The sequence below is a fragment of the Aspergillus candidus genome (genome assembly GCF_002847045.1).
Source record: "Aspergillus candidus strain CBS 102.13 unplaced genomic scaffold BDW47scaffold_18, whole genome shotgun sequence".
Classification (NCBI taxonomy): domain Eukaryota; kingdom Fungi; phylum Ascomycota; class Eurotiomycetes; order Eurotiales; family Aspergillaceae; genus Aspergillus; species Aspergillus candidus.
The window spans coordinates 113,301-136,899 of NW_020194023.1; the positions used below are offsets into that span (position 1 = coordinate 113,301).

Genomic DNA, 23,599 nt, shown 5'->3' on the forward strand with positions numbered 1-23,599 from the left:
GGGTGCAGACCGTGGAATAATCACGTACTAATCATTATGGTGTAGTGCATCCAACCAAGTGATTATTTCAGGGTGCCATATATCTAGCACTGTTCAAGTCGCAGCGTGGGATCCAAAGGATGCATGGGTGGGATGTGCAGGGTCCATCATTCGATCTTGCCAGAAGCATGGCCACTGAATACTGAATAGGGATATGCTAGTTATAACATCGGTAATTACTCGACGAACGGTCGGCATCCAGGTTGTTGGCATGTCTCGACGGTCGGAGGTCTGTAGATTTGCGGTGGAGTAAGGTGGACTCGGTAAATAGAGCCAGCCTGTCACGAACGTGAAATGTCAGCATTCCAGTAGTGAGCCATCGGGAAGTATTTCCGTACGGACCTGTCAAGCCATACTTGGGGACGTCGATGGGGATCAGCGCCCCTTGAACCAAAGCAGGGAAGAGGGCGCCACAGAAGGGTTCATGATCGATATCCGCGGAGATGTCTCAACGCCTCTAGATAGTGTCGCTAATCCACTGTGGATCGAAGGACAAGGGAACACTTAGAAATGATCTTCTTGCATGCTGACTGAGAGCGAGTTATTCCGACCGATTGATTTAGATGCAACATAACAGGTGCCTAGTATCTAAGCATACCGACTGTAGGATGAAGGTGAAGTGGAGACACCCAAGGCAGAAAAAGCTTTATGTCACGTTGGCTGACAAGGGCCAGCATGTGCCTTGATCCCCTGGTTGGCTTGAAATATCAAGCTGTCTTTCACTTCAAGATACTCCGCAGGGAACTCCCTATCCCTCGGGTGATATGTCTGGGTTGAAACAGGCTCTGGTTATTGATGCCCACATACAACTGGAATGTGGTTCCACGGTTTGCTTTTGTTTGAATGGTTTAAGCTACCTGTCGCCATTTTATTGAGGATACAGCGAGGACTCGGCTAGCCTAATTACTCCCCGCATCGAACAACACAGTTTCTTCGAGTACCACAAAAATAGCACACAAGACAGCAAAGGAACATCCTTCTAGGGATAGATTGTTGTGGCTATGCAATGTACACCCACTAATTTGCTAGTCATGAATTCGAAAGACTCAACGCTGCGCTGTACAATGGAGTGACCCCGCTTCAAGTCGTTAGTCTAGACCGTGCAATTGCGACCTCATGCGTCAGAGTCATGGTGTCTGGTTTGACTGTGTATGGTGCGGTTGAGACTTAGGGTCGGGTATACCCCTTCCCCGTGATATGAGTAATTTATCAACAGGCATTGGTGAACTATATAAGAAATGATAGGAGCACGTGCTAGAATCCTCGGACCAACGGTGTTAGTGTCATGCAAGCGCTGCTTGCCTGTATGCAGGGTTCATATAGGATGCCTAGGTCGCCCAGAAAACACTCGTGTCCCCGAGGATGCAACTGTGTTTGCAGTTGATGTGTCGAAGGGACGGGAAAAGTGTGATAGATTCGTGTCGAGGTTTCGATTGCGGTGTATTCGGTGGCGATCATCTTTGGATCCCTTCCAGTGCCCCTCCTTTTCTCTACTCTGCTTATTCGTGAGGTGTTGGTGCGCGATTAAGAGCGGGTCGTGGAACTCAATGGAATCGGCCTTGTAGGGGATTCCCGCGTACACCATTGGACTAAGTAGCATCCAACTGTAGATAGCACCCCGAAAGAGAAACACCCCCGGCACTATCCAGTGACTCCACCTTCCTTGCTCATTGCCCTTCCTATTGTCATAACCCATTGAGAACAATTTCGCCGGGATAGGGATTGACAGGCCTCTGCTGAACTGTGGATGAATACTGTACATCATCTCGGATGGCATACAGAGAGATCTTGTCCGCACTTTTGTGTTATCCGCGTATCTGCGCTCGGGACATCCATGCGCGGTTTGATCCGTCCGTCTAACTGCGCCCTCTGGGAATTTAACGCGCACCATAAGACACGGGCCGGAAACTAGAATAACTCCCGTCCTTCGCTGATTATGGTGGCAGATGAATTAATCTTACCACTTATAGTGGACCACGTTCTCGATCATCCCATTCTTGGACTTCCCGGGATGGATTCACAGGCTCCTTGGCTGTGCTGGTAGGAAAACCTCGAAGTATTGCCTTTGAAAAGCCGGAAAACTTCTGCTGGCGCTATCAGCCAAGACACAAACTACATCTCAGCCGCTCGCACCATCCCCACTAGTCAAAGATAGGCATCATGATAAGCGAATAAGCCTCAATATGACAAATGCCAACTGAAACCATTCCCCCCAGCTTCATCTGTCCCGCACGCTCCCCTTGCACCGGCCTCCCCAACCGATTCGACCTTGTCGTGTCTCCGCCGGGTACCAACACGGGGAACACAATACCGGGACATTGTCGGTCACAAGAACAATAAACTCGAGGATGAAAGAATCCGAGTCCGGATCATGCGAGGCGACTCGTGGCTGGATGCGTGAATGTCCTATACTCGACTGCTCATAGGACGGAGCCAGAACCTTTCTCTTCCTTCGACCTGGTAAACAGAACCGAGACAAACTCAATGTCACGTGTAAGCGATTTGATTCGGGGAAGCGACGGATTGCTGTCCTCCATGCATCATGTCTCTGAATAGTCTCACCCCTCTCATCCGCAAGCATAACCTCTGGATGTTGGAAGGTAAAATTAGCGTTATGAGTTATCGATGCGATGACACCTTCTGTACGCTACAGGTGCATTAGCTCTGCATTAACCCTCTTAGTCCCCCAGGTCCGGGCCGACCTTTTTGGGCAAGTCGGAAGTCCATCCAGCCAATGGTTCCGTGCCCGCCTGAAACTTCCAGCCCAATCGTGTGTGCCCATCGTGCCTGAGGTGTGACCATCACGGGACCACTTCCCCCTCCTTTCATTTGTCGGATCCGACCAAGAACTCTCATTCCCCCATCCCACTCTTGAGCCCGTTCTCCTCTAAACTCCCCTCGGACACTGCTACAGCTGATGCCCCTGACTCGACTGAGACACCTCGTTCTCCTTCCCACGTCGGGTTAAGTTTCAACCCTGGACCACCAGAACCACTCACCGTTGGTCTGATATACCCCCTCTCCTCACCCGCCTTTGCACCGAAGGAATCAGGACCATGGTTTTGTTTGCTATCGATACGATACGAATCTGGGGCACCAAAGGGTCTGAGACTCATCATCCTGAGCTCTGACGAATGATACGTTCTTGAGATGTTATTAGATCGGTCTGGATAGACAGACATGCGATCGGATCAATCATTTTCCCGTATTAGCTTCTTTTCTGGTGCTATGATGGGGCTGCCTCCCCACTTGAAGGGGGTGGGGGGATCCTTCTTAGCAAACAGATGGGAGGTTAACGGGCTGTCATACCTGCCTGATACGCAAGGTCCGATATGCCTTGTCTTTCTTTTTGATTCCATTGAACTGATCCCTACCTTTCTTTATTTCTATTTATTATTTTGTATTTCATTGCATTTTTGTCCATTTTTATACTGGTTTTTTTTTTTTTTATGTCATTTTTTTTTCCTTTTTGTTTTGTTCACTCTACATTTAGTTTGATGTTTCGTATCTATCCATTTTTTATTTTGATGGCATTCTTATCCTTCTATCAAATTGTTCCCACTTTATTCTCCCTTGTCTGTCCATTTCCTTCAACACCTTGTTTATTGGTTTATTTCACCCAGTAATCTCTTCCTCTCGATACCTCGTTACTCATCCAAGGCTGCAGTCGAAAAATGCTAGCGCCAGGCTAACCAGACTAAGAATGTGGGGACCGCTTTGTTTGGCTTCCGACGCACATGGAGAAGAGTGGATGGAAACAACTATAGGTGCACTAACGCGTCACCCGATCCTCTGATTGGCAGGCACTTTGTGCCGCCAGCGAGTGCCGCCAGCGATTTACACCAACGAAATCGGCGCCAGAAACGACGAGACGCACAATGGAATGCGACCCTGCCGACAATCAATCTTCTTCCGCGGAGAACTGGATGACGACGGTGTGAGAGGAGTTTTTTTTTTTTTTTTTTTTTTTTTATCGTGCCCTGCCCTCCACTGGGTGGAAAGTTCCCACTACGCCTCAATTCGGAACCTTTCTGGACTTTTTGATTGGTCCACCAACCCAATCCTCCCCGGCAGATAGTCCTGACCCGCCAAGAGATGGCCTGGAAGGCTCGGAAATACAGTCCCCGATATAGAGAGTTGTCCTGATTTTATAAACCGGTCCGGACGTCATGCTGGCCTCCCTTGTGCGGCCCAAGTCTCTTCATTTACTCTGTTGCAGAGTTGGTGCTATATGTCCGATTCGTCGTCATCCACCCGTCTACTCGCCCCTGCTCCAGGCCAACCACAGAAGCCCAATGCGTCCGCCGACGATGTGGTACCCGGTCGAAAGCACAAGACCACGGCCTGCCGGGCATGCAAGTTGAAAAAGCTCAAGGTAATTCCCCCCCTTTCAGTTGGAAAGAACGTATGGGGATACCGTCTAACGTGGTCCAGTGCCGGGGTGATCCGCCCTGCGAGCATTGCGTGGCCAACCGGATCGAATGTGTCGTAGATGAGATGGCCGACATGCGTCGTAAATTTGCCATGAAGCGGAAATTGGATCGCTTGGAGCAAGCCGAAGACATCCTGACGCAATTGATCAAGGCACTGCGCGACAGCGAGAACAAGCGCCTGTCCCAGCTGCTGAACCTTATCCGGAGTAACGCGTCGTTGGAAGAGCTGCAGATCTTTCTGCAGCATCAATTCTCACGGGCTGAGATTGAACGGTCGCCAGAATTGCGCGAGATCCAACTCAAGATCCAGCGATCGTCCACCGAGTCTTCCTCGGAGGAAGGGTTCACTACCGGTCGGCAGCAGCGACCCCCGAGACGCATGCTAGAGTTGCGACGGCTGGTCGACATCCCGGTGCATCGGGTACCCGCTAAACCGTGGACTACGGCCACGGCCGACGACGACCTGGTGTCGCATCTGGTTTCCCTGTGGTTGACCTGGACCTTTCCGTTCTTCCACTGGTTGAACGCTGACGTGTTTGTTCGGGCCATGCAATCGGGCGACGTCAACAGCCCCTTCTGCTCGCCCTTTTTGGTGAATTCCATTTTGGCCGAGGCTAGCGTACGTAACGTGATCGTTCGAGGGTAAGATGAGTGATTGACCAGCCGCAATTTGGCAGTATTATTCGGACTATGCAGATGTGTTTACGGTGCCGGACGATATGCTGTCCCGCGGGGACCAGTTCTTCGAGGAGGCACGCCGGCTGCTGGATGTCGGCGACAACCCTTCTCCCTCTCTCGCGACCATTCAAGGTCTCTTGATTTTTTTTGTCCGGTATGTCTGTGCTCGTCTGAGGTTGATCGACCACACTGACGACAGTAGCATGGTACTTATGGGTAAGGATCGCATGGGCTGGATGTATTTGGATCTGGCCACGCGTTCCGCGGAGGACTACGCCGCTACACATCCACCCCGGCCCCCACAGTCGGAGGCAGAGAGAGTAACTCAGGACGTGGCCAGCCGAACCCTGTGGGGCATATTTAGTTTTGGCTCGTGCGTCTTCTCTCCTCTATCTCCTCTTTTCCTTTCTTCCATCCCTCCTCCCTCCTTCTTTCTTTGTGGGTAGGGCACTTCTTGGCTAACTTGGTCAGTACCGCAGCCGTGTCGTTGATGAAACATATCGATGTCAAACCGCCAAGCTGTCCCCGTGTGTCCATATCGCATGGGGATGCTTGTGACGTGTGGGTGCCGTATCCGAGGTCTGCGGACCGGGTGACTGGACATCATAACTGCGTGTTCGACCGCTGGTGCGATCTCTGCTGCATCACTATTCAGATTAGCCGAGCTTTCCACGACAATTCCGACCGGCCACCGCAGGCAGACCTCGTGGCGATTGTCGAGGATGTGTATCGGCAGCTGCAGGGATGGCATGCTAACTTGCCAGATTGCTTGGGTGTTGACACAGCCGCTGTGCCACACATACTCAGTCTGCAGTACGTTCCCCTCGCCGAAAAGGTGGACCACGCGTTCTAACCCGGTGTAGTTTATTTTACCACACCACTGTCATCCAAATCTTTGGCTTTCTTCGCTCTAATATCGACACGACGCTTGATCCCGGGGCGGGCGAGCGCGCACGGAACATCGGCATGTCGACAGCGCGACGCATAGCTTACCTCCTAGGTCTGCACCGAGAACGCTGGGGCATCGACCGGATGGCCCCGTCGACGATCCAGTGGATCAGCGTGAGCCTCTTCACTCTATTGGAGGGGTTGGATCAGCCCGAGAACCGCAATCCTTTCGTGGAGGTTCTGGTTTTGGGGCGAGCATTCGCTCGTCGCTTTGCCCTGGCCACAGGCATTATGAGGATGATCCAGCTATCGGCGGAGCAGATGCAGGTGGCACTTCCGGAGGAGACGCACGCACTGTTTGTGGATTTCCAGACGCAAACATGGGGCGACCGTGACGCCAACGGCTTTAGCAGCTTCTATCCGCATTTTCTGACGGTCGTGCAGCAGCCCGAAGCACGGCAGACGGAAGCCTCGATGGACAATTTTCTGGGGAAGTGGGATAATCTTAATCTCAAGGAGAAAGACAGGGATGAAAGCCATGACCATTAATGAATATATACCCTAGCAAGAATGTCAAATATAAATTCAATGTTATCAAGATTGACGGCCCTACGAATCGCCACTGACGTTATATACCTTAGACGAGAAATGAGAGAACAAGAGCTCAAATACCTTTCAACACCTCCCCAAATGATTCATCCAAAATGCGCAATCCTTCGTCTATCTCCTCCGGGGCGACCGTCACCGGCGGTGCCAAACGGAACACACCGCCCATGCCAGGCAAGTTCACCACATTACAGGACAATCCTTTGCTCATCGCCATGTCCGACACAGCCTGCCCGAGCTCCACCCCGGGCGCTTTCGTCTTCACATCCTCCAGGATCTCAATCCCCTGCAATAGGCCCTTCCCTCTCACATCCCCAATACACCAGTACTTCCTCTGCAGCGCCAGCAACCCCTCCCTGAGCTGCAACCCCCGCTCCGCCGCCCGCGCACACAATCCATCCCGCTCCACAATCTCCAACACCTTATCTCCAACAGCGGCAGTCAACGGGTCATTCAAATGCGTTGACAACCAAAGAAACCCCGCCTCGCGACACCCCCTCTCAATCTCCGCAGTCGTACAAACAGCCGCCAGTGGCAGCCCACACCCCAGCGTCTTACTCAGCGCCAAAATATCAGGCACAACGCCCCCATGGTCGGGGTCCTGAAACGCAAACATATGTCCCGTCCGACCAACGCCCGTCTGCGCCTCATCCAAAATCAACAACATCCCTCGCTTGCGACACTCCTCGCTCAACCTTGCCAAATAACCCCGCGGCAGATCCAGCACACCCCCCGTTGACAAGATCGGCTCCACCACAAACGCGGCCAACGACCCCACACTCTGCCGGTCGATCATCGCCCACCCGTACTCGAACTCCGTCTCCCAGTCATACTCGCCGTCCGCGGGCCTCCGAAACGGCGAGCGGAATGCGTACGGCGCTGGAAATGCCAATTGGCCGGGCATGCACGGCCCGCTACCGTTCTTGCGCCCCGCGGAATACGTCGCTGAGCCGGCGCCCTGCGTTAGGCCGTGGTAGCTCGCTGCGAAGGCGACGACTTCGAAGCGGCCTGTGTAGCACTTGGCCATCTTGATGGCTGCTTCGATCGTCTCGGAGCCGGTGTTTAGGAAGAAGGATTTGGAGAGCGGGGTGGGTAGGTGGTGTGCGAGGCGCTCGGCGAGGGCGAGGACGGGAGCTGTTAGCATGTTGGAGAGGAGGTGATCGAGCGTCGCGATGTGTGTCTGTACGACCGATACAATTTCTGGGTGCGAGTGGCCTAGGAGAGAGCTCATTTGGCCGGAGGTGAAGTCGAGGATTTGGTGCCCTTCCGCTGTATATAGTCTTGTGCCGGCTGCGCGGGTGATTAGGGTGGGCGAGTAGGGGACCCCTGTGTACATGAGGTGGGCGTTGGCTTTTTCGAGGAAGGCGGACATGTTGGCTTGTTTTGATTCTGAATTTTTGGGAAGATTAATTGGGATGTTGGATTTTGTTGGGAGTTGGAGGTTGATTTATGGAATTATATAGATGTGGTGACCATGGCCGCGGGGAAGAACAGCCAATTGGAGACTCTGTCGTGTGGTGGAGATGGAGGGGGATTCTTTGCCGCGGGGAAGGCGTCCTCTCCTCTCCTCTCTTGTTATCTTCATGGCCTGTTCTGGTAAAGTGTTATCTCTGTACTTCCATTGTAACTTTGTGTTCTAGATTTTGAATCTTCTCGGACGGCAGTGTTCGTATACAAATGCATCATGCACAAACGGAGAGACCGTATCGCTCCCATCGCCATCCCGCCTGTCTCGCCTGCAGAAAACGCAAATCGCGCTGCAAAACGCGGGATGCGCCCTGTTGTATAATGTGCCAAGTTCATGGCACGGAGTGTGTTTTTCCCGAGGAGCGAATGTCTCGAACGAGGAGATCTCCCCGGAAACCAGCAACTACCAGGCAGCTAAAACCGCGTCTACAAGTCGCAGCAATGGCCAGCGATGGACCAACTCAGCTGGAATCCACCCCTCAAGTAACTTTGGAAGATCCCCAAGACACAATTCAGTCTGATACCAGTGGTACTCAGTCCCAGAATAAAAGCGATGAGCTGTCAGATATCATGGGCCTCGATGCCGAAACAAACCCCGACAACGCCCACATCGTCAGCCCCGCTGTGGCCGACGACAACACCATTCTCGAGACTTACCTCTCTCCTCTGCCTGGCTCTCGCAGACGCATGATGAGACCGACAGTCAATGGGACCCGACCAGTCCTTTTCAACACAGTGCAGCGTCGTCCGCTGGGCGTATCGTGCAACCAGTCTCTGGCAGGCAGTAAATGCCAGATCATTGAGAAACTCATCGAGCCGCACGAACACGACCTGGTTGATCTGTACGCATGTCCTTCTCCCCGCGACCATTGCTAGACAGAGCTAAAACGTGGTAGATTCTTCACCCACTTCAACCCCTGCTTCCCCCTTTTCGACGAGTCCTCCTTCCGCAAGATCTACACGAACCACCGGCACAAGATCTCCCCAGCTGTGCTGTCAAATTTATACGCCAATGCCCTCATTTACTGGGACTGTTCTTCTAACTTACAGGGCACCCGTGCCCCGGACGGCCGTTTCATCTGGGTCCTAGCCTGCGAAGCGCTACACTCTGAGATGTTTCTCGCGCCTGGGACATCGACAGTCCTCGCTATTATCCTGAATGTGTGTGGACGGCCTAGCACGTCTGTCTTCGGCAATGGCGGTCTGATGGGCATGGCGGTGTCGCTGAGCCATGCGCTGGGCTTGAACCGCGATCCATCTGGTTGGGACATCTCGCCCGCGGAGAAGAAATTTCGTGTGCGGATTTGGTGGTTGGTTGTTGTGCAGGAGAGATGGTCTTACTCCACCTTGCTTTTGAAACAATGACCCATGCTGATGATTAAGTAGGTGCAGTCTTGCGTATGGCACTCCGCTGCAGATACACCGCTCTCAGTACGATGTGCCTCTCCCGTCGTATACACCAGAGCAGAGTCTCTCGTCTGTATCGCAGATCTTCACATCCTTGGTATCCCTAACAGAGGTACTGGGAACATCCCTCGAGCACGTCTACAGCGTCGACACTGTCTCCTCCTCCACTACACCAGAATCACTCGCCGCCCTCTTAATAGACTGGGAAAACGGCCTCCCTCTAGAGCTCAAACATACCATCCTAAAAAACAACGCCAACATCCACCATCCAGGCGCAGCCAACCTTCGTCTCGCCTACTTAGCAGTCACTCTACTACACCGCCGCATCCAACTCAACCTCAACACCCCACCCTCATCCAACGAAGAGCAATACAGCGCCGCGCATGTCGCGGCAGAAACCATCGTGCACTTCGTGCAGTGCCTCCACGAGACGCCCTTCCCTGGCTTCTGGATCCCAATGAACGCGTACGCCCTCACCTCCGCGACGACCTTCCTGCTGCGGAGTGCGCTTCATGGGTCTGCGCACAGCGCACTCTCCATACGGCTGGCGAGGCAGATGGTGTGTGCGCTGAGGGAATTGAGGGATCGGTATGGTTGGGATCTGGCGGATCATTGTCTTGGACAGTGCTCCGAGATGCTCGATAAAGTTGAGAGTGTTGTGGGGGGCGCCGGTGGTGAGCTGGTGGATGAGTGCGTGGGGTTTTCTCTGGAGGAGTTGTTGGAGGTTGTTGATGGGGAGGGGTTGTTTGGATGGGATTTGGGGTTTGATGTGTAGTGCGATATTCTAGTTATTTATATCCTGTACTTTCTATGTAGGAGCGGGTGCGATAGACTAGGCATATCTATGAGCAGTCAACTGTGGTGCAAAGAATTACGATTACCACTCGGCCACAAAAGATACTTAGACACGTTTGCGCTTCTTGGGTATTCTTTGATAACGTCTTATATTGCGATAACTAATAATACCAATATTGTTAGGTCCATTGCCAGTATATAAACAAAGCATCCATCTTCTAGTCCTATTGATGTACCTGATCTCGTGACAACAACAGATGGATGACGTCATCACGCGACCATCATCAACATCTCAACCTCGTCACACCATCTCTCCTCTTCCCTTCCTATGCCCTACCTCTCCCAGCATGCGTCCCTCTATCCTCCATCCATATAAATACAAACCGCCATGTGCCTACAGACTCCCCCGTATATACAGACTCCTCCGGACAAAAAGCACAAACTCCAGACCCACCTGTCTCGAGACCGGCCATATCGCGCTGGGACCCACCGATGGCCTCATCTTCATAAGCAGTATGCCTGCCTGCTGATTTGCCCTACATGATAAAGTTCAATCAAAATAACGATCGCAGACATCTTTCCAACCAAACTCCAATGGCTCCTCACCCCGCTAGGCGGCAGCGCAGCCTACGCTTCCATCCTGAAGCGCCTAAATAGACCGCACATTGCGGCGTCGGACCCCGCGCGGATTGTGGAGTGCGCGTTCCCTGCTTCCCAAGACGTGGAAATTAAGGAGGTCGTTCCCCAGTTTTACGAAGGGGGCGCGTTTGTGCGCTTTTCGTCGTTGTCGCAGACAGATCTTGGCCAGAAAAGCCGAGAGAAAACCATCGAAGAAGCAGTGCACGAGCACCTCGCTCAGCAACCTATCCGACCATGGTTCAGTCCCTTCCGCACAGCGACTGTCCACACCGTGCGCGGACACCCTTGGATCGAAGACCTGTATCGCATTCCGAGCCAGCGGCTGCGCGTGGATTTCCTCCCTACCAACGGAGATACCCCCGGAACCGTGACTGTCGAAACGCTCTACTCGCTCTTCAGACGGTACGGTAAACTGCGCAATGTAGATGTCGTGCAACCGGACCCCAAGTCCGCTCCGCGGTACGCGCACGTTGAGTTTTCTCGCGCGCAGCCTGCCGTCGTTGCCAAAAGCTGTCTTCACGGGTTTACGCTCCCTGGATGCAACAGCAACGGTACAACGTTGAGAATCAGCTACGCGCGGAAGATCAAGCTCGCTGCAATCCGCGACTGGGTGTTTTCGCACCCGCGTATCATCATCCCGCTGCTAGCCGCGCTCGTCGCAGCCATCACGGTGACAGTCTTCGACCCGATCCGGCGCTTCTTCATAGAGATGAAGATCAAAGCGACGCTGCAAACGGAGGAGAACGCTATCGTGCGCTGGGTAAGCAGACAATTCGACGAGGCAAACCGTCGGTACAATTTCTTCTTCGGCGGGAGGAGAGACGGCCGGCCTGACGCGCGTGGGCTAGCAGCCATCTGGGCCGACCGGGAGGGCGACATTTCGCAGCTGCGGGCGTGGCTGAGCGATACGCCGGAGACGTTCATCGTTGTGCATGGCCCTCGGGGGAGCGGCAAACGCGAGATGGTGCTCGATCGCGCGCTGCAGGGCCGGCGGTACAAGCTTACGATCGACTGCAAGCCGATCCAGGAGGCGCGCGGGGACGCGGCGAAGATTGCGCGCGCCGCGGCGCAGGTCGGCTACTGGCCTGTGTTTTCGTGGATGAATAGCCTGTCGAGTTTGGTTGATCTGGCTGCGCAGGGCGTCATCGGGGCCAAGGCTGGGTTCTCGGAGACGCTGGATGCGCAGCTCAGCAACGTGTGGGCGAGCACGGCGACGGCGCTGCGGGCTGTGGCGCTCGAGGGACGGCGGAAGACGGATCGCGACGCGCATCTCTCGGACGATGAGTATCTTGAGGCGCATGCGGAAGCCCGGCCTGTCGTTGTGGTCGATAACTTCTTGCATCCGGGCAGCGAGACTGGTGTTGTTGACGAGAAGATCGCTGAGTGGGCTTCGGGCTTGGTAACGGGGAATATTGCGCACGTTATCTTCCTCACGGCTGACGTGTCGTTCGCGAAGCCGCTAGGTCGCGCGTTGCCTAACGCCGTGTTTAAGACGATCGCGCTGGGCGACTGCTCGCTCGACGTGGCGCGACGGTTTGTGTTCAACCATTTGGCGGATGCGGCTGCGCCGGGGGAGGGCGAGCTTGAGGCGAATGGGCTCGGCAGCTGTATTGAAGAGCTTGGGGGTAGGGTAACGGACTTGGAATTTATGGCTCATCGGATTGAAGCGGGGGAGTCGCCTAGAGGTATCCCTCCTATCCTTCTACTCCAAAGAGATAATATACTAACAAGACCAACAGCGGCGGTCAACCGCATAATCACCCAATCTGCCACCGAAATTCAAAAGCTCTTCCTCCTCAACGACTCCACCACCCGCCCCTGGACACCCGCCCACGCATGGTACCTAATCCGCACCCTATCCCAATCTAAGACCCACACCCTCCGCTACACCCAAGTCCTCCTCTCCGACCTCTTCAGCAGCACAAACGGCGAAGCCACCCTCCGCGCGCTCGAACAAGCCGAGCTAATCACCATCACGACGAAGAACGGCTGCCCGGAGACCATCCGGCCCGGGCGGCCGGTGTACCGGGCCGTGTTCCGGCAGCTGATGGCCAACGAGTCGCTGCGGGGGCGCATGGAGTTGTCGATTCTGGGCGTGTTGACGGCGAGGGAGACTGCGCGGATTGCGGAGTGTGAGGAGGAGTTGGGGGTTTTGGGGGCGCTGCCGAAGCAGCCTTGGGAGGTGGGGGGGAGGGTTAAGTGGTTGTTGGGGAGGGTTTATGAGGCGCAGAGGCGGGTGGAGGGATTTGAGAGGGAGAGTTCTGTGTTGAAGAAGTTGTTGGGGGTATAAATCCCACGTTGATGGGGTATGTATCGCATTTGCTGTGGTTAGCAAATGTGAGCTCTCTCAACGCGTAATTTGGGGCTTTTTATCTACTCGTTCAATTAAACCACCCCTCTCAGTATATAGTACTATGTATGTATCAACGACCACCTTGAATGAAGAATCCACCTCGTCCGTTGACTGTATACCTACCGGGCTCTCATCCATGATGAAAAATAATCATACACAAGGACCCTGAAATGCACACAAGGTTAAACGCCCACCCCACAACCCAGCTATAATAGGCCGAACATGCCCCACCACAGCCTCTGAAGATCCGCTAATTATAAGCCTAACCAGGGAATCCTAATCAGTAACCTAACCAAACTCACCACATCATCTCCCCATCGACGTCAACATCACCAACCGGTTCGACATGGAAAAACGATCACCGATACGGCGACGGCCAGCGCCAGCGCCAGCGCCAGCGCCAGCTCCAGCTCCAGAGTATATACCATCCACATCCGCAACACCACCCAGTCCCAGTTCCAAATCAATGATCAGCATACACGATGAAAAACACCACCACCACCAACAACAACAACAACAACCCGATCAACCCGAAAATGGAGACAACGACGCCTCCCCACCCCCCTACCACCCCATAACCCTCATTGAGAACCAAATCGACACCGACCAACCCCGCCGCTCGCGCATCCTTCCCATCCCACTCGTTATACCCCGTATGCCCCCATCCCCTCATCCTCCCCCCACCCCCTCCAAACCCAACCCCACCCCCAACTAACCCCTCCACCAAACAACAGAAACAAGCCACACCCTCCACGGCAGTATCTACCGCCCCTTCACACGCGCCTACTCCCCCTCCCTCACATCCCACGGCATCCCCCGCTCGGACTTCCTCTCCTTCATCGACGGCCTCAACAACGCCTGGCTCGCCCACCCCTACCTCCAAGCCGTCTCCACAACCTCACACCTACTGAACTTCCTCCCGCTACTGGAGACGCAGATCGTCGGCCTGGGTGTGTCCGTCGCGGCCGAATACGGATCCATCAAGCTGTCGCAGGCGCGCACGCAGGCCTATCTGCGGATCGCGAACGAGTCGCTTTTTGCCCCGCGCGGTCTGAGGGTGCAGATTTTGAAGACGGCTTCGATGTTGGAGACTGTTGGCGTGGAGTCTGATGTACTGGAGTTGCCGCCTCTGCGGGGAGATGGCGCTTCTTCTGTGGAGGGGGAGCCTCCGCGTTATGGGGATGGAGGGGAAAGGGAGGAAGGCGGGGATGGAGGGGAGGAGGGATTGGATAAGGGTAAGGGTGGGGATGGTGGGGATAGGGCGAGGGGGAATAATAAGGAACAGTATGATCCGCAGGTGCGGAGGCTGGAGGCGCTCGCCGGCCACGTCCTCCCCATCCGCTTCGATGGCGAGCGGACCGACAGTGATAATTGGCTGAAGCGCGTGACGGCGAAACAAGAGCGGTGGTTCACGACTCGCCAGAATACGGGGCTGGGGGTGAAGCGGGATAAGGCGGCGCGGATGGCGGAGAAGGCGGAGCGGGCGGGGGCGGAGATTGATGCGCGGATAGCGGAGGTGGAGGCGGTGGGGGAGGGTGCGCGGGAGAGGGCGCGGGAGAGATTGGCGGGCCCGCTGGGCGAGTCGTTGCAGGGGAGGGGCATTGTGCGGGATGATCTTGATAAGGAGATGAAGGGGGTGGAGAGGAAGCTGGAGAAGTTGAGGAGGGAGAGGGAGGCAAAGGTTACGAAAGTGATAATCAAGAGTGAGAAGCGGGTGATGAGGGTTGAGAAGAGGGAGACGAAGATTGCGCAGAAGGTTATGTGGGTTGTTGTTACGGGGGATGATGCTGGGGAGGGGGAATTTGTGAATCATTTGTATGAGGATGAGGATGATGATGATTCTTCTTGAGTCTTATTGCTTATTAGCATTAGATACATCTAGATTTTATTATATATTAATATGTTAAGCTATACATCCCCGTCCGACCCTTTCTCAAGCGCAGGTCTCTCAAGCGGCGGCGTCTCCCGCGAATATCCATACATATACCAGTAATAAGTCGCGCCGAACAAAACACCACCCACAACATTCCCAATCAACGCCGGAATGATCCCCTTCCAGATATACAACCCGACCGATATATCAGGTGCACCCAGCCAGATCGCCATCGGGATGAACATCATATTAGCGACAACGTGCTCCAACCCCAGCGAGCCGAATGCGTAGATTGGCCACCAGATGCCGACCACCTTGGAGGTGAGGTCGCGGCCCTGCATGCCGAAGTAGCACGCTAGAGACACCAGCCAGTTGCAGCCGATGCCGCGCAGGAAGATGTGGTGGAAGTCGGGCGTGACTTGCTTGATCGTCGCAGATTTGATCACTTGGGATTTGTAGGGCTCGGTGGAAAAGACTTCTCCGTCTGTGGATTTGTTAGGGTGAGATATGTCGGAAAGCTAGGGGGAGGCGGGGGGTACGTACAGCCGAAGATGATGGAGACTACGAAGAGTGAGCCTGCGAGGTTGCCCCAGAAGGTGATGAACCAGTGCATGAGCATCTTCCACCAGGGGAGACGGCGTTGGAGTGCGGCGACCGTGGTGTACTGTCTTTGTTAGCTTGTACCAAATAGTAAGATATCGAGGTAACGCACCAGGAAAGAACTCGTGCAGAGATCCACGCCCGTCAGGATGATCATGCACAGGCCGTACGGGAAGACCATTGAGCTGATGGTGCGAATCAGTCCCGGCGCATTCTCCTGGAACCACGGTGCAGTGGCGGTGCTGAGGAGACTGCCACAGGCGAATGCCAGCAGGCCGCCGCCTGAAACAGCGCTGAGGAAGATCTTTTCAAGCGGCATGTTGCCCTTGGTCACCCCGGCCCGCGAGATGATCTCGATCACCTCCGGGGGGCTGAATGCGTCCAGTTTCAGGGCCATTGTGAGGAATTGACGTGGAGGGTGAGGAGCGTGCCCACACACGGAGAGAGTGAATGTTATATGTGTGGAAAATCAGACCGCATGTGAAGCGGTAAGGCACAGATTTTTGTCCTTGATGATCGGCATCCGCACCCTCGGGACGCGCTATAGGGACTAGAGCGGCGAACCAAAGTATTAGAGATTACGCCACAATACCGAGTCGGCCTTTGACCGGGCTTGATTGACTGATATCGGACTATATTACTAATGGCACATCATGGCACTCTGGTTGGTTGTCTCTTCTCCGAGGGTTCATGTTATTGAGATCCCGTGCCATTCGAAAGTGTCATCTTATCTCCACAAGATAAGGCGTGAGCGACATGTCCGCGGGGAAGTTATGGTTGGCCAGTCTGCATGTTCGGACGATCCCGGACCACGGTCGGTATCTAGGACTGCTTGGGGCCGATATAGTCTAAACTGTCAGCGCACCGCAAGCGAGAGTTGGGGGCGAAAATTCCCATAAGTTTTTCTTTTCCTCACTAACTGTTCTTCTCTTTTCCGTGGGCTGACACCAATCAAATCCCTTGGAACCATTCCCCGAAAAGTTTCTGTCGCGGCGACATTATGCTCCACTTCCCCTGGGCGGACACACTGATGGGCCGAGTATTCCGCGGGCGAGCGGTGTTCGGGTTCGGGATTTGCAACCACGGGAACTCAGACCCTGAATTTGTGTGTCCGTGAGTGCATCATGCCACCGGACTCCCCTGCAGTAATTCGCTTGGTAATCCGCTGGACAATTGACTGTCTCGTGCTGGTTGCGTCGCATACACAAGCCCGACTTTTCCTGAGTGGTCTCCATTTTTGAAAACGGCCCATCGTCACTTATCAGCTAATCTGAATCAGCCTGGTTGGCACCCACGCGACACAAGACCAGGTCATTGTGATGGCGTTGGTTCCAGACGTTTGGATCGACTGGCCCGTAGATCGTTGCTCAGAGGATACCGAAAAGTAGGCTAGTCTTGCCAACTTTAATCCTGACGCCATTCACCTTAGGCAAGGCTTGTCTGGTGGGGTTTGGATTTCGTTAAACAGGTAATGCTTTAATCGGGCCTGGAGGACAGCCGAAGCGAAAACATGGAAATTTGAAGTCCATATTTGAAAATAATGGTGGAAATCTTGGTTCTGCAATATACGTTCTCAATTTGAGTTGAAGCTTCAAGTTGAAGAGCGGTATTTTCGCAATTATCAAACAGATTGCATTCCGTGTCGTGTTTCCAGGTGGTAGGTATCACGAGTAGAAATTCTGCTATACTTGAGCTCTATCTGAGGATGTGGTAGAGCATGACCTCATATTATGTCTATGGTCGTGATAGTTAGAAGAGCATACCTTGCCATTCCAGGCATGGTAGTGTCATTCTTGGGAAATAGTTAAACCTTGGGAAGGTGATTTTTTTTATTGCACTCGCTTGCCCTCGGTTATCACTCATAGTCTGTGATATGAGCCCGCTCATTACTTGCACGGTTTTCCCCTTGAATGTGATATCAAGGGTTGATTCAGATCTCCAGCTTATTCTCACCGGAGCCTTTCCTGTGTGTATGTTCTTGGCAAAGTCTAGCACCCGGGACGCTGATATTAGTGGTTACCAATGCGTTTTCATTAATATGCCAAGAACAGAACTAGCATGTGTGGGATATTACCTGGTTGTTGTTAAACTTCGCAATCATTATTTGTGGCTGTCCAATCATTCGTCTCTACGGCACTCGGGTAGATGTCCAAACCACACTGCGGGAAGTGAGGCGACCGGTGCCGGAGCCATGGGATCCGTCGATTCCTTGGAAATGGCAAACACTTCAGCTATCCTCCACCGGCGTCAAGACGGTGGAACCCCATCACGAAGCTTGAGCAGACCCACAGAATCTATACGAGCAGATCACTTCCAGCCGGCACAGATCACGTCACCTGTTCGGTCAATTCAGGGCCATCACGTTTCCACGGTAGATTCGACACAAAGCATTGGAGGCCCGAGCGACTGGAATCATTGGGCGTACGCGACGTCTCGATGGGACCAGCAACTATACGGCACAACGCCCACTAGCGAACCCCCCAGATTTAGTATCCCGTTTTGGGGACGGCTGGTAAAAAGATGACTCCTCTAAAAGTATAAGCGCTGTGGCGGTTGTTCGGAGCGGTCATCCATCAGCCAGGGACTCCGTTAGCGGCGGCCCCTGATGACACTATCTCCTGCACGCCGTGTTTGTGTACTGGTGATTGGTAAGTGACGAATTGAGTCCACTGGAAGGATGCTGGGACCAGTGGGGAGAGGTTCCATGACTCAATGGTTACACTGGATCAGAATTCATGGTCGAATGCACTGTATAGTCCTTGATAGGATTGGGTTTGTGATGAGTGGGCCGGTTTCTTTCAAGCCACGCCCCGCCTCAACGAATAGCGATCGAAGAGTCTGCCGAGCTCTCTCCCCGGCCCGGGGAGGATAGACCCACTAGGCAGTGTCATGCTGGGGTGTCCAGCGTGAGACGTGCGATCTCTCTCGAGTCTCCAGAGGATTTGCGAGTGACACAAGTGTAACCAAGTATTGCTCTCGGGACATTCGCAGCTCGGATATTGGTCATTCGAATGAAGAATCGAGAAGCCCTGACGCTTACTATACCGGATAAGCCTCTGACGACAAGTGACGAAACAGGGTCATTTCGCATTTAGATCCGGGCCGCAACTAGCCGGGATGGACAGTACGTTTCACAGGCCAATCGAGTCACGGTGTAGAAAAGAAACAAAGAAGGAAAGAAGGAAAATACAGGGTCAGACGCGTTCCGAGGTGCACATCCAAGGCAAACATCGGATACCGCGTTCAGTCGCCCATGGTTAGTCTAGCATCGAGACTCGCCAATGAGCGGGGTCGAAGACGCCTGACTTCCTCTCAGATATTAAATCAAGGCACAGCATCCCGGCTCGCACTTCACAAAGACAATATCCGGATATTCTGTCATGGTAGCGTCCATTATGCTTGGCATGGCCCCTCATCGAAACCAGAATGAGCTTCGCGATTGCAACCTGTACATATGAGAATAGAGAAGGTAGCATTCTATCACACAACAAACGTCGACAATCCCAAATCATAATCCATGAGAGTCAGCTGCGTGATCGATCACCATCGTCCGACTCGGTTTACCAGGATCTGGCTAGCTTGGCGTGGACGGGGCGATTGGCAGACAGCGCTGACAGGGGTGCGCAGGCAGGATTGGCCGTCCCGCGGATCGGGTATAGATTAGACATCAAGAACAGACCACCGGAAAAGTCAATCTTTACCCGACACCCTGGAAACTATACCCCATCCCGGGATGTGACATGGAAAGCAAGCCATGGAGGATGTCCCGAGGCTGGAGGGGACCAAACGGGGAGGGGGGCCGAATGGGATCGACAGGCGTTTCCAGGTCGGGAGGGTGCGTGTGGAACAAGACTAGACTTAGACCAGACCAAGACAACTAATGGTTTGGGATTAGAGCGAGACTATTGTAATAGTTTAGGGGAGTATGTCCCCCTGGTATCCTGTGTCATGGTAACGGGGAGAAGAGGGGAGCCATCTGCCGTGTCTGGTTGATTTCCTCCCCCTTAATATCGACTGGAAGAGTCCCAGAGAAGGATGAGTTGGAGATGGAGAGGAATATATTGGAGAAGCCGTCAAAAGATCCCAGGGATCAAGTCTAACCCGAACAGGTATACTGTGTACGGTAAGTTCCATCGGTATATCACACCCCTGTGAGTATACCCAAGTACCCCAACTTATACTTCATTTTTGTGTCCTGTGTTTCTCCTCATGTCCCAATTGAAAAGATGATATATTGAATGTAGATTATAGATCACGGGAATCATCCACCAAACTATCAATCCACTGTAAATACCTCCAGATTGTTGGATGAAGGTTGATGCATCAGACAGCAATACGAAATGTAATGTCCTGTAACGGGTATTGAACCGGACTCTCCTTTCCTCCAATTTCGGCCCCATTACGATGGATAATTGGGTATCAAGATGTGATGATGACCGACTATTTATTCGACTAACTTGATTGGATTTGCTTATGGTCAGACTGGGAAGAATAAATGACTGCATTAAATATGAAAGACTTCCCCCCTCTCTTCCCCTCCACCGTCATTTAACGTCTATCTCAACCCGTGGTGTTGGATCTGCTTGATTGATGATTGCTACCTATTCTGCTGGATTAATTACCCCGGTCTAAATTAATTACCTTCCATTACCCCGTATCTGTCGTCATTACTCTGTCTTGAATTTTATCTCACTCTAATTCCTTCTGTCTTTTTTTCCCTTTTTTTTCTCCATCTCTTCATTCCCCTCTCTTTCTCTCTCTCTCTCTCTCTCTTCCTCACTCTCCTGTCTCTTTCTCTCTCATACTCTTTTCTTCCCCCAGATATTCAAATTAATAATAAACCCCCCCTCCCCCCCAATTCCCCCCCATTCTTCCCCCCCAATCCTTCCCCCCCGTCTCCCCGTCTCCCCGTCTCCCCGTCATCTTCGGTTCCTCGTTCTCCCCGATGTATGCCTTCCCCCACATTACTTCATTGTCGCCATGAAGTCCACCTCTAGTAAACACTTCTGCTGCACTATCTGTCAGCGAGGGTTTACCCGAATTGATCACCTAAAACGTCATCATCTCCGCCGTATGTTCTATTCCCCCTCTTTCGCTCCCCATCCCCCACTCCACCTCCCTCCACTCCTCCACTCTCCGTCCCGCTCCGTGTCCTGCATAGATTTAGATCCCCTGGCATACTTCCATTCCTCCCTCCCCATCCTGCGGGACCCGTCAACTGACTAAGGCTGGGAGCTTCGCAGATTCCGGTGTGAGACCTTATTCATGCGTCTTCTGTCATGAATCGTTTGCACGCTGGTTCGTCTATAGTTGCCTTGCTTTTTTTAGGCGTCTTCCTGGGGCCTGTCCCTTCCATTAAAATCCGAACCGTTCGCTGATGGTTCCGTCCGGGGTAGTGATAACCTCCGCGACCACTATTCAGATTGCGCCAAACGGGCCGGTCGCAAGATCCCTGAGACCGGCCAGAGAGGTCGCCGCCGCCATGCCTGCCAATCGGTAAGATGGCCCGGTCTATGGTAACCCCGTCTGGTTCAGCTTTGACCCGTCATTCCTGCAGTGCACGTCCATGAAACTCCGATGCGATGGCTTGAGTCCGTGCGGATCCTGCCAGAAAAGAAACCTCCTTTGCAATAACGGTCGCAAGGATGGACCCAACTCCCCCTCGGACGAAGGTATTTATTGATCCGCCTTATCGATCTTTCTCCACCATCAGGTTAGACGGACGCAGGCTCATCGATTTAGCATCGCCGTCGTCGAGACAAGACGGCCCCCCGTCCGATCGCGGTTCTATCAAATTTCTCTTAAACGGTGGCACCGATGGCTTCACCGAAGACTTCCTCCTGCCTCCCCGTGATGACCGAGTCCGCGGCCTGGAATACAATCGCAAAGGCATGGAGGACTATGGAGACTACCTCGGGACGAATGACGGGTCGGAATCGCCGCCTTCGATTGCGGTCCCAGACCCCGATCCATCAGGGCTCTCGCTTTTCCAGGATTCCCTGTTCGAGCTCTTTGCGGGTCCCTTGGGAGACCCCGACAAGTCGTTAGGCGAACAGTACACCGACGTCCCTATGCAGACGGTGGTGGCCCCATGCTTGGATCTCGACCTGGGATTGCCCGTCCCGGAGCCCATGATTATCGAACCGGAGAGACCGTTTGCCATCAACTTGGTCGACGCCATAGTGCGACGAGTGTGGTCCCTTCCCTTGGATCCGAAAACCCAGGGAGAGATCACGACCATGGCGGAATCCTTATTGACGACCGCTCGCATACGCAAGTACGTCGCGCTGTATTTCAGGTACTGGGAGCCCAGCCTGGCCATGCTCCACGGGCCGACGTTCGACCCGGAGACTGTCCCCATGCCCCTTCTCCTCGGAGTGGCCTTCATGGGCGCCATGTATTCGTCGGATGAGCAGGAGACGCGCGTGGCCAAGCGACTTCTGGACTTTGCGGAACTAGTTGTCTTTTCCAACGACGTGTTTGCCCCGGAGAATGATATTACCGCCACATTCTGTGGGACCGGCGACCGCAAGGACGAGAGCAATGATTGGACATACTTTCAAAATTTCCAGGCGGGGTTCGTCATCTTGATCGTCCAGTACTGGTCCGGCTGCCGTGTATCGCGTAATCGCGCCATGGAGGTTCGGTTCAGCGAACTGGTCAACGTTGCGCGCCGGATGGGCCTTTCGAAGTGTCGACACGGAACCGCCGACCGGAGTCACGAGCTGCTCTGGATCCGGCGAGAATGTCACATTCGGTATGTTCTTCGCCTTGAGATACCCGGAGGCGATACTGACTATATAGGACTATGAACATCATCGTGCTGCTCGACTGCGCCTTCTCCTTCTACCAAAACTACCCATGCCGGCTCGCGCACACAGAAATCGCCTGTGACATGCCATCGATCCAATCCCTATTCTTCTGCCAACATCCCTTCGCGGACCCGAACTTCCACGTGACGCGTGACCAACCGACGGTGTACGAGGCTTTCCAATGTCTCTTTACGGGGTCCAGTGGTGCCGATGGCGTCGCAACCAGCGCCACCAACTCGCAAGACACAGTCCGCATGGCGAGCCGCACCGTGTTCGACATGTTCATTCTAGTGCACCGTGAGTCTCCTATTTGAAACACAACGGTCCCATACTAACCATCCAGTGCTGTACTCCTTCATCAACACCCACATGACCCTGCTAGGCTCACTCCTACGCAAACCAACATTGTCACACCGGAACTCCACATCCGAGGATCCCAGCAACAAACGACCCCAGCTGCGCCTCCCCGAAGACAGCACACTAGCAGGGATCCGCAAGGCACTAACAAGATGGCACGACCACTGGTCGACCCTGCGGACAACAATCCCACCCCACGAGTGGGCCTCAATGGGCTTCTACAAAAACGGATACAACTTCTGGCTCGTGTCCCAGCTGATGGTCACGAAGAAGGACAGCATGGATGTCGTGATGAATATGGAGGTGAAGTGCGAGGATAAGCTGGAGAAGCTGAAGGTGTTGCTCCAGGATGATAGTGAGTAGGCTACATGCTAGCGAGTAGGGTAGGATTGATGGGGATGGAGATGTGTATCATTAGCGAGGAGAGGCATGTTTGGTTTTGATATGATTGATGACTATTAGCATTAAGGTGTTGGGGGTTATATAAGGATGCATTTGTATATTGATGGTTGGTGTTGGGTTTTATTGGTTAGATTATTAGTATATATATTTATAACAAACATACTTATTGAGACACTTTATCGGACTTGGTCCATGGACCAGTGTTATAGATTATGAGGGTGTAGTTCCTGTCACCTAATCGATATCAGTC

At 53.4% G+C, this 23,599-nt stretch overlaps 7 protein-coding genes across 7 annotated transcripts; 4 read left to right on the forward strand and 3 right to left on the reverse strand.

Annotated features, from left to right (window-relative positions):
• Positions 1-1,213: 1,213 nt before the first annotated feature.
• On the reverse strand, positions 1,214-2,568 carry BDW47DRAFT_104582 (uncharacterized protein). The gene has a single exon (XM_024812358.1). The coding sequence runs from the start codon at positions 1,928-1,930 to the stop codon at positions 1,355-1,357; it is 576 nt and encodes a 191-aa protein (XP_024672636.1). The 5' UTR covers positions 1,931-2,568; the 3' UTR covers positions 1,214-1,354.
• A 1,451-nt stretch (positions 2,569-4,019) lies between these two features.
• BDW47DRAFT_131248 (uncharacterized protein) lies at positions 4,020-6,587 on the forward strand (the record flags this gene model as incomplete). The annotated part of the gene is made up of 6 exons (XM_024817271.1): positions 4,020-4,414; positions 4,474-5,091; positions 5,150-5,304; positions 5,353-5,523; positions 5,622-5,963; positions 6,014-6,587. Exons 1-6 carry the CDS (start codon positions 4,271-4,273, stop codon positions 6,585-6,587), a joined length of 2,004 nt encoding a protein of 667 aa, XP_024672637.1. The 5' UTR covers positions 4,020-4,270.
• Positions 6,588-6,680: 93 nt separating this feature from the next.
• On the reverse strand, positions 6,681-8,049 carry BDW47DRAFT_21692 (aspartate aminotransferase family protein). Its single transcript, XM_024818473.1, has one exon. It carries the CDS (start codon positions 8,014-8,016, stop codon positions 6,703-6,705), a length of 1,314 nt encoding a protein of 437 aa, XP_024672638.1. The 5' UTR covers positions 8,017-8,049; the 3' UTR covers positions 6,681-6,702.
• Positions 8,050-8,681: 632 nt separating this feature from the next.
• yme2 (putative RNA12 protein) lies at positions 8,682-13,242 on the forward strand (the record flags this gene model as incomplete). The annotated part of the gene is made up of 6 exons (XM_024815034.1): positions 8,682-8,953; positions 9,008-9,421; positions 9,498-10,106; positions 10,762-10,826; positions 10,886-12,637; positions 12,692-13,242. The coding sequence occupies 6 exons, from the start codon at positions 8,682-8,684 to the stop codon at positions 13,240-13,242; spliced, it is 3,663 nt and encodes a 1,220-aa protein (XP_024672639.1).
• Positions 13,243-13,391: 149 nt separating this feature from the next.
• On the forward strand, positions 13,392-15,154 carry BDW47DRAFT_131250 (uncharacterized protein; the record flags this gene model as incomplete). The annotated part of the gene is made up of 3 exons (XM_024817272.1): positions 13,392-13,407; positions 13,686-13,958; positions 14,040-15,154. 3 exons carry the CDS (start codon positions 13,392-13,394, stop codon positions 15,152-15,154), a joined length of 1,404 nt encoding a protein of 467 aa, XP_024672640.1.
• A 24-nt stretch (positions 15,155-15,178) lies between these two features.
• BDW47DRAFT_21713 (formate/nitrite transporter family protein) lies at positions 15,179-16,303 on the reverse strand. Its single transcript, XM_024818474.1, has 3 exons — positions 15,891-16,303; positions 15,722-15,842; positions 15,179-15,662 (listed from the first exon to the last, which is right to left on the reverse strand). Exons 1-3 carry the CDS (start codon positions 16,173-16,175, stop codon positions 15,214-15,216), a joined length of 855 nt encoding a protein of 284 aa, XP_024672641.1. The 5' UTR covers positions 16,176-16,303; the 3' UTR covers positions 15,179-15,213.
• Positions 16,304-20,669: 4,366 nt separating this feature from the next.
• On the forward strand, positions 20,670-23,467 carry BDW47DRAFT_104593 (Zn(II)2Cys6 transcription factor). The gene is made up of 7 exons (XM_024812359.1): positions 20,670-20,849; positions 21,022-21,076; positions 21,175-21,274; positions 21,336-21,450; positions 21,521-22,535; positions 22,583-22,887; positions 22,934-23,467. Exons 1-7 carry the CDS (start codon positions 20,759-20,761, stop codon positions 23,308-23,310), a joined length of 2,058 nt encoding a protein of 685 aa, XP_024672642.1. The 5' UTR covers positions 20,670-20,758; the 3' UTR covers positions 23,311-23,467.
• The last annotated feature ends 132 nt before the right edge of the window (positions 23,468-23,599 follow it).

Coding starts and splice junctions, on each gene's coding strand:
- BDW47DRAFT_21713 (XM_024818474.1), bottom strand. CDS start 16,175: ATGGCCCTGAAACTGGACGCATTCAGCCCCCCGGAGGTGATCGAGATC. Junction 15,843..15,890: donor TCTGCACGAGTTCTTTCCTG/GTGCGTTACCTC, acceptor TAACAAAGACAG/TACACCACGGTCGCCGCACT. Junction 15,663..15,721: donor AGTCTCCATCATCTTCGGCT/GTACGTACCCCC, acceptor ACAAATCCACAG/ACGGAGAAGTCTTTTCCACC.
- BDW47DRAFT_104593 (XM_024812359.1), top strand. CDS start 20,759: ATGAAGTCCACCTCTAGTAAACACTTCTGCTGCACTATCTGTCAGCGA. Junction 21,077..21,174: donor CATGAATCGTTTGCACGCTG/GTTCGTCTATAG, acceptor CGTCCGGGGTAG/TGATAACCTCCGCGACCACT. Junction 22,536..22,582: donor CGGCGAGAATGTCACATTCG/GTATGTTCTTCG, acceptor CTGACTATATAG/GACTATGAACATCATCGTGC.
- BDW47DRAFT_104582 (XM_024812358.1), bottom strand. CDS start 1,930: ATGGTGCGCGTTAAATTCCCAGAGGGCGCAGTTAGACGGACGGATCAA.
- BDW47DRAFT_21692 (XM_024818473.1), bottom strand. CDS start 8,016: ATGTCCGCCTTCCTCGAAAAAGCCAACGCCCACCTCATGTACACAGGG.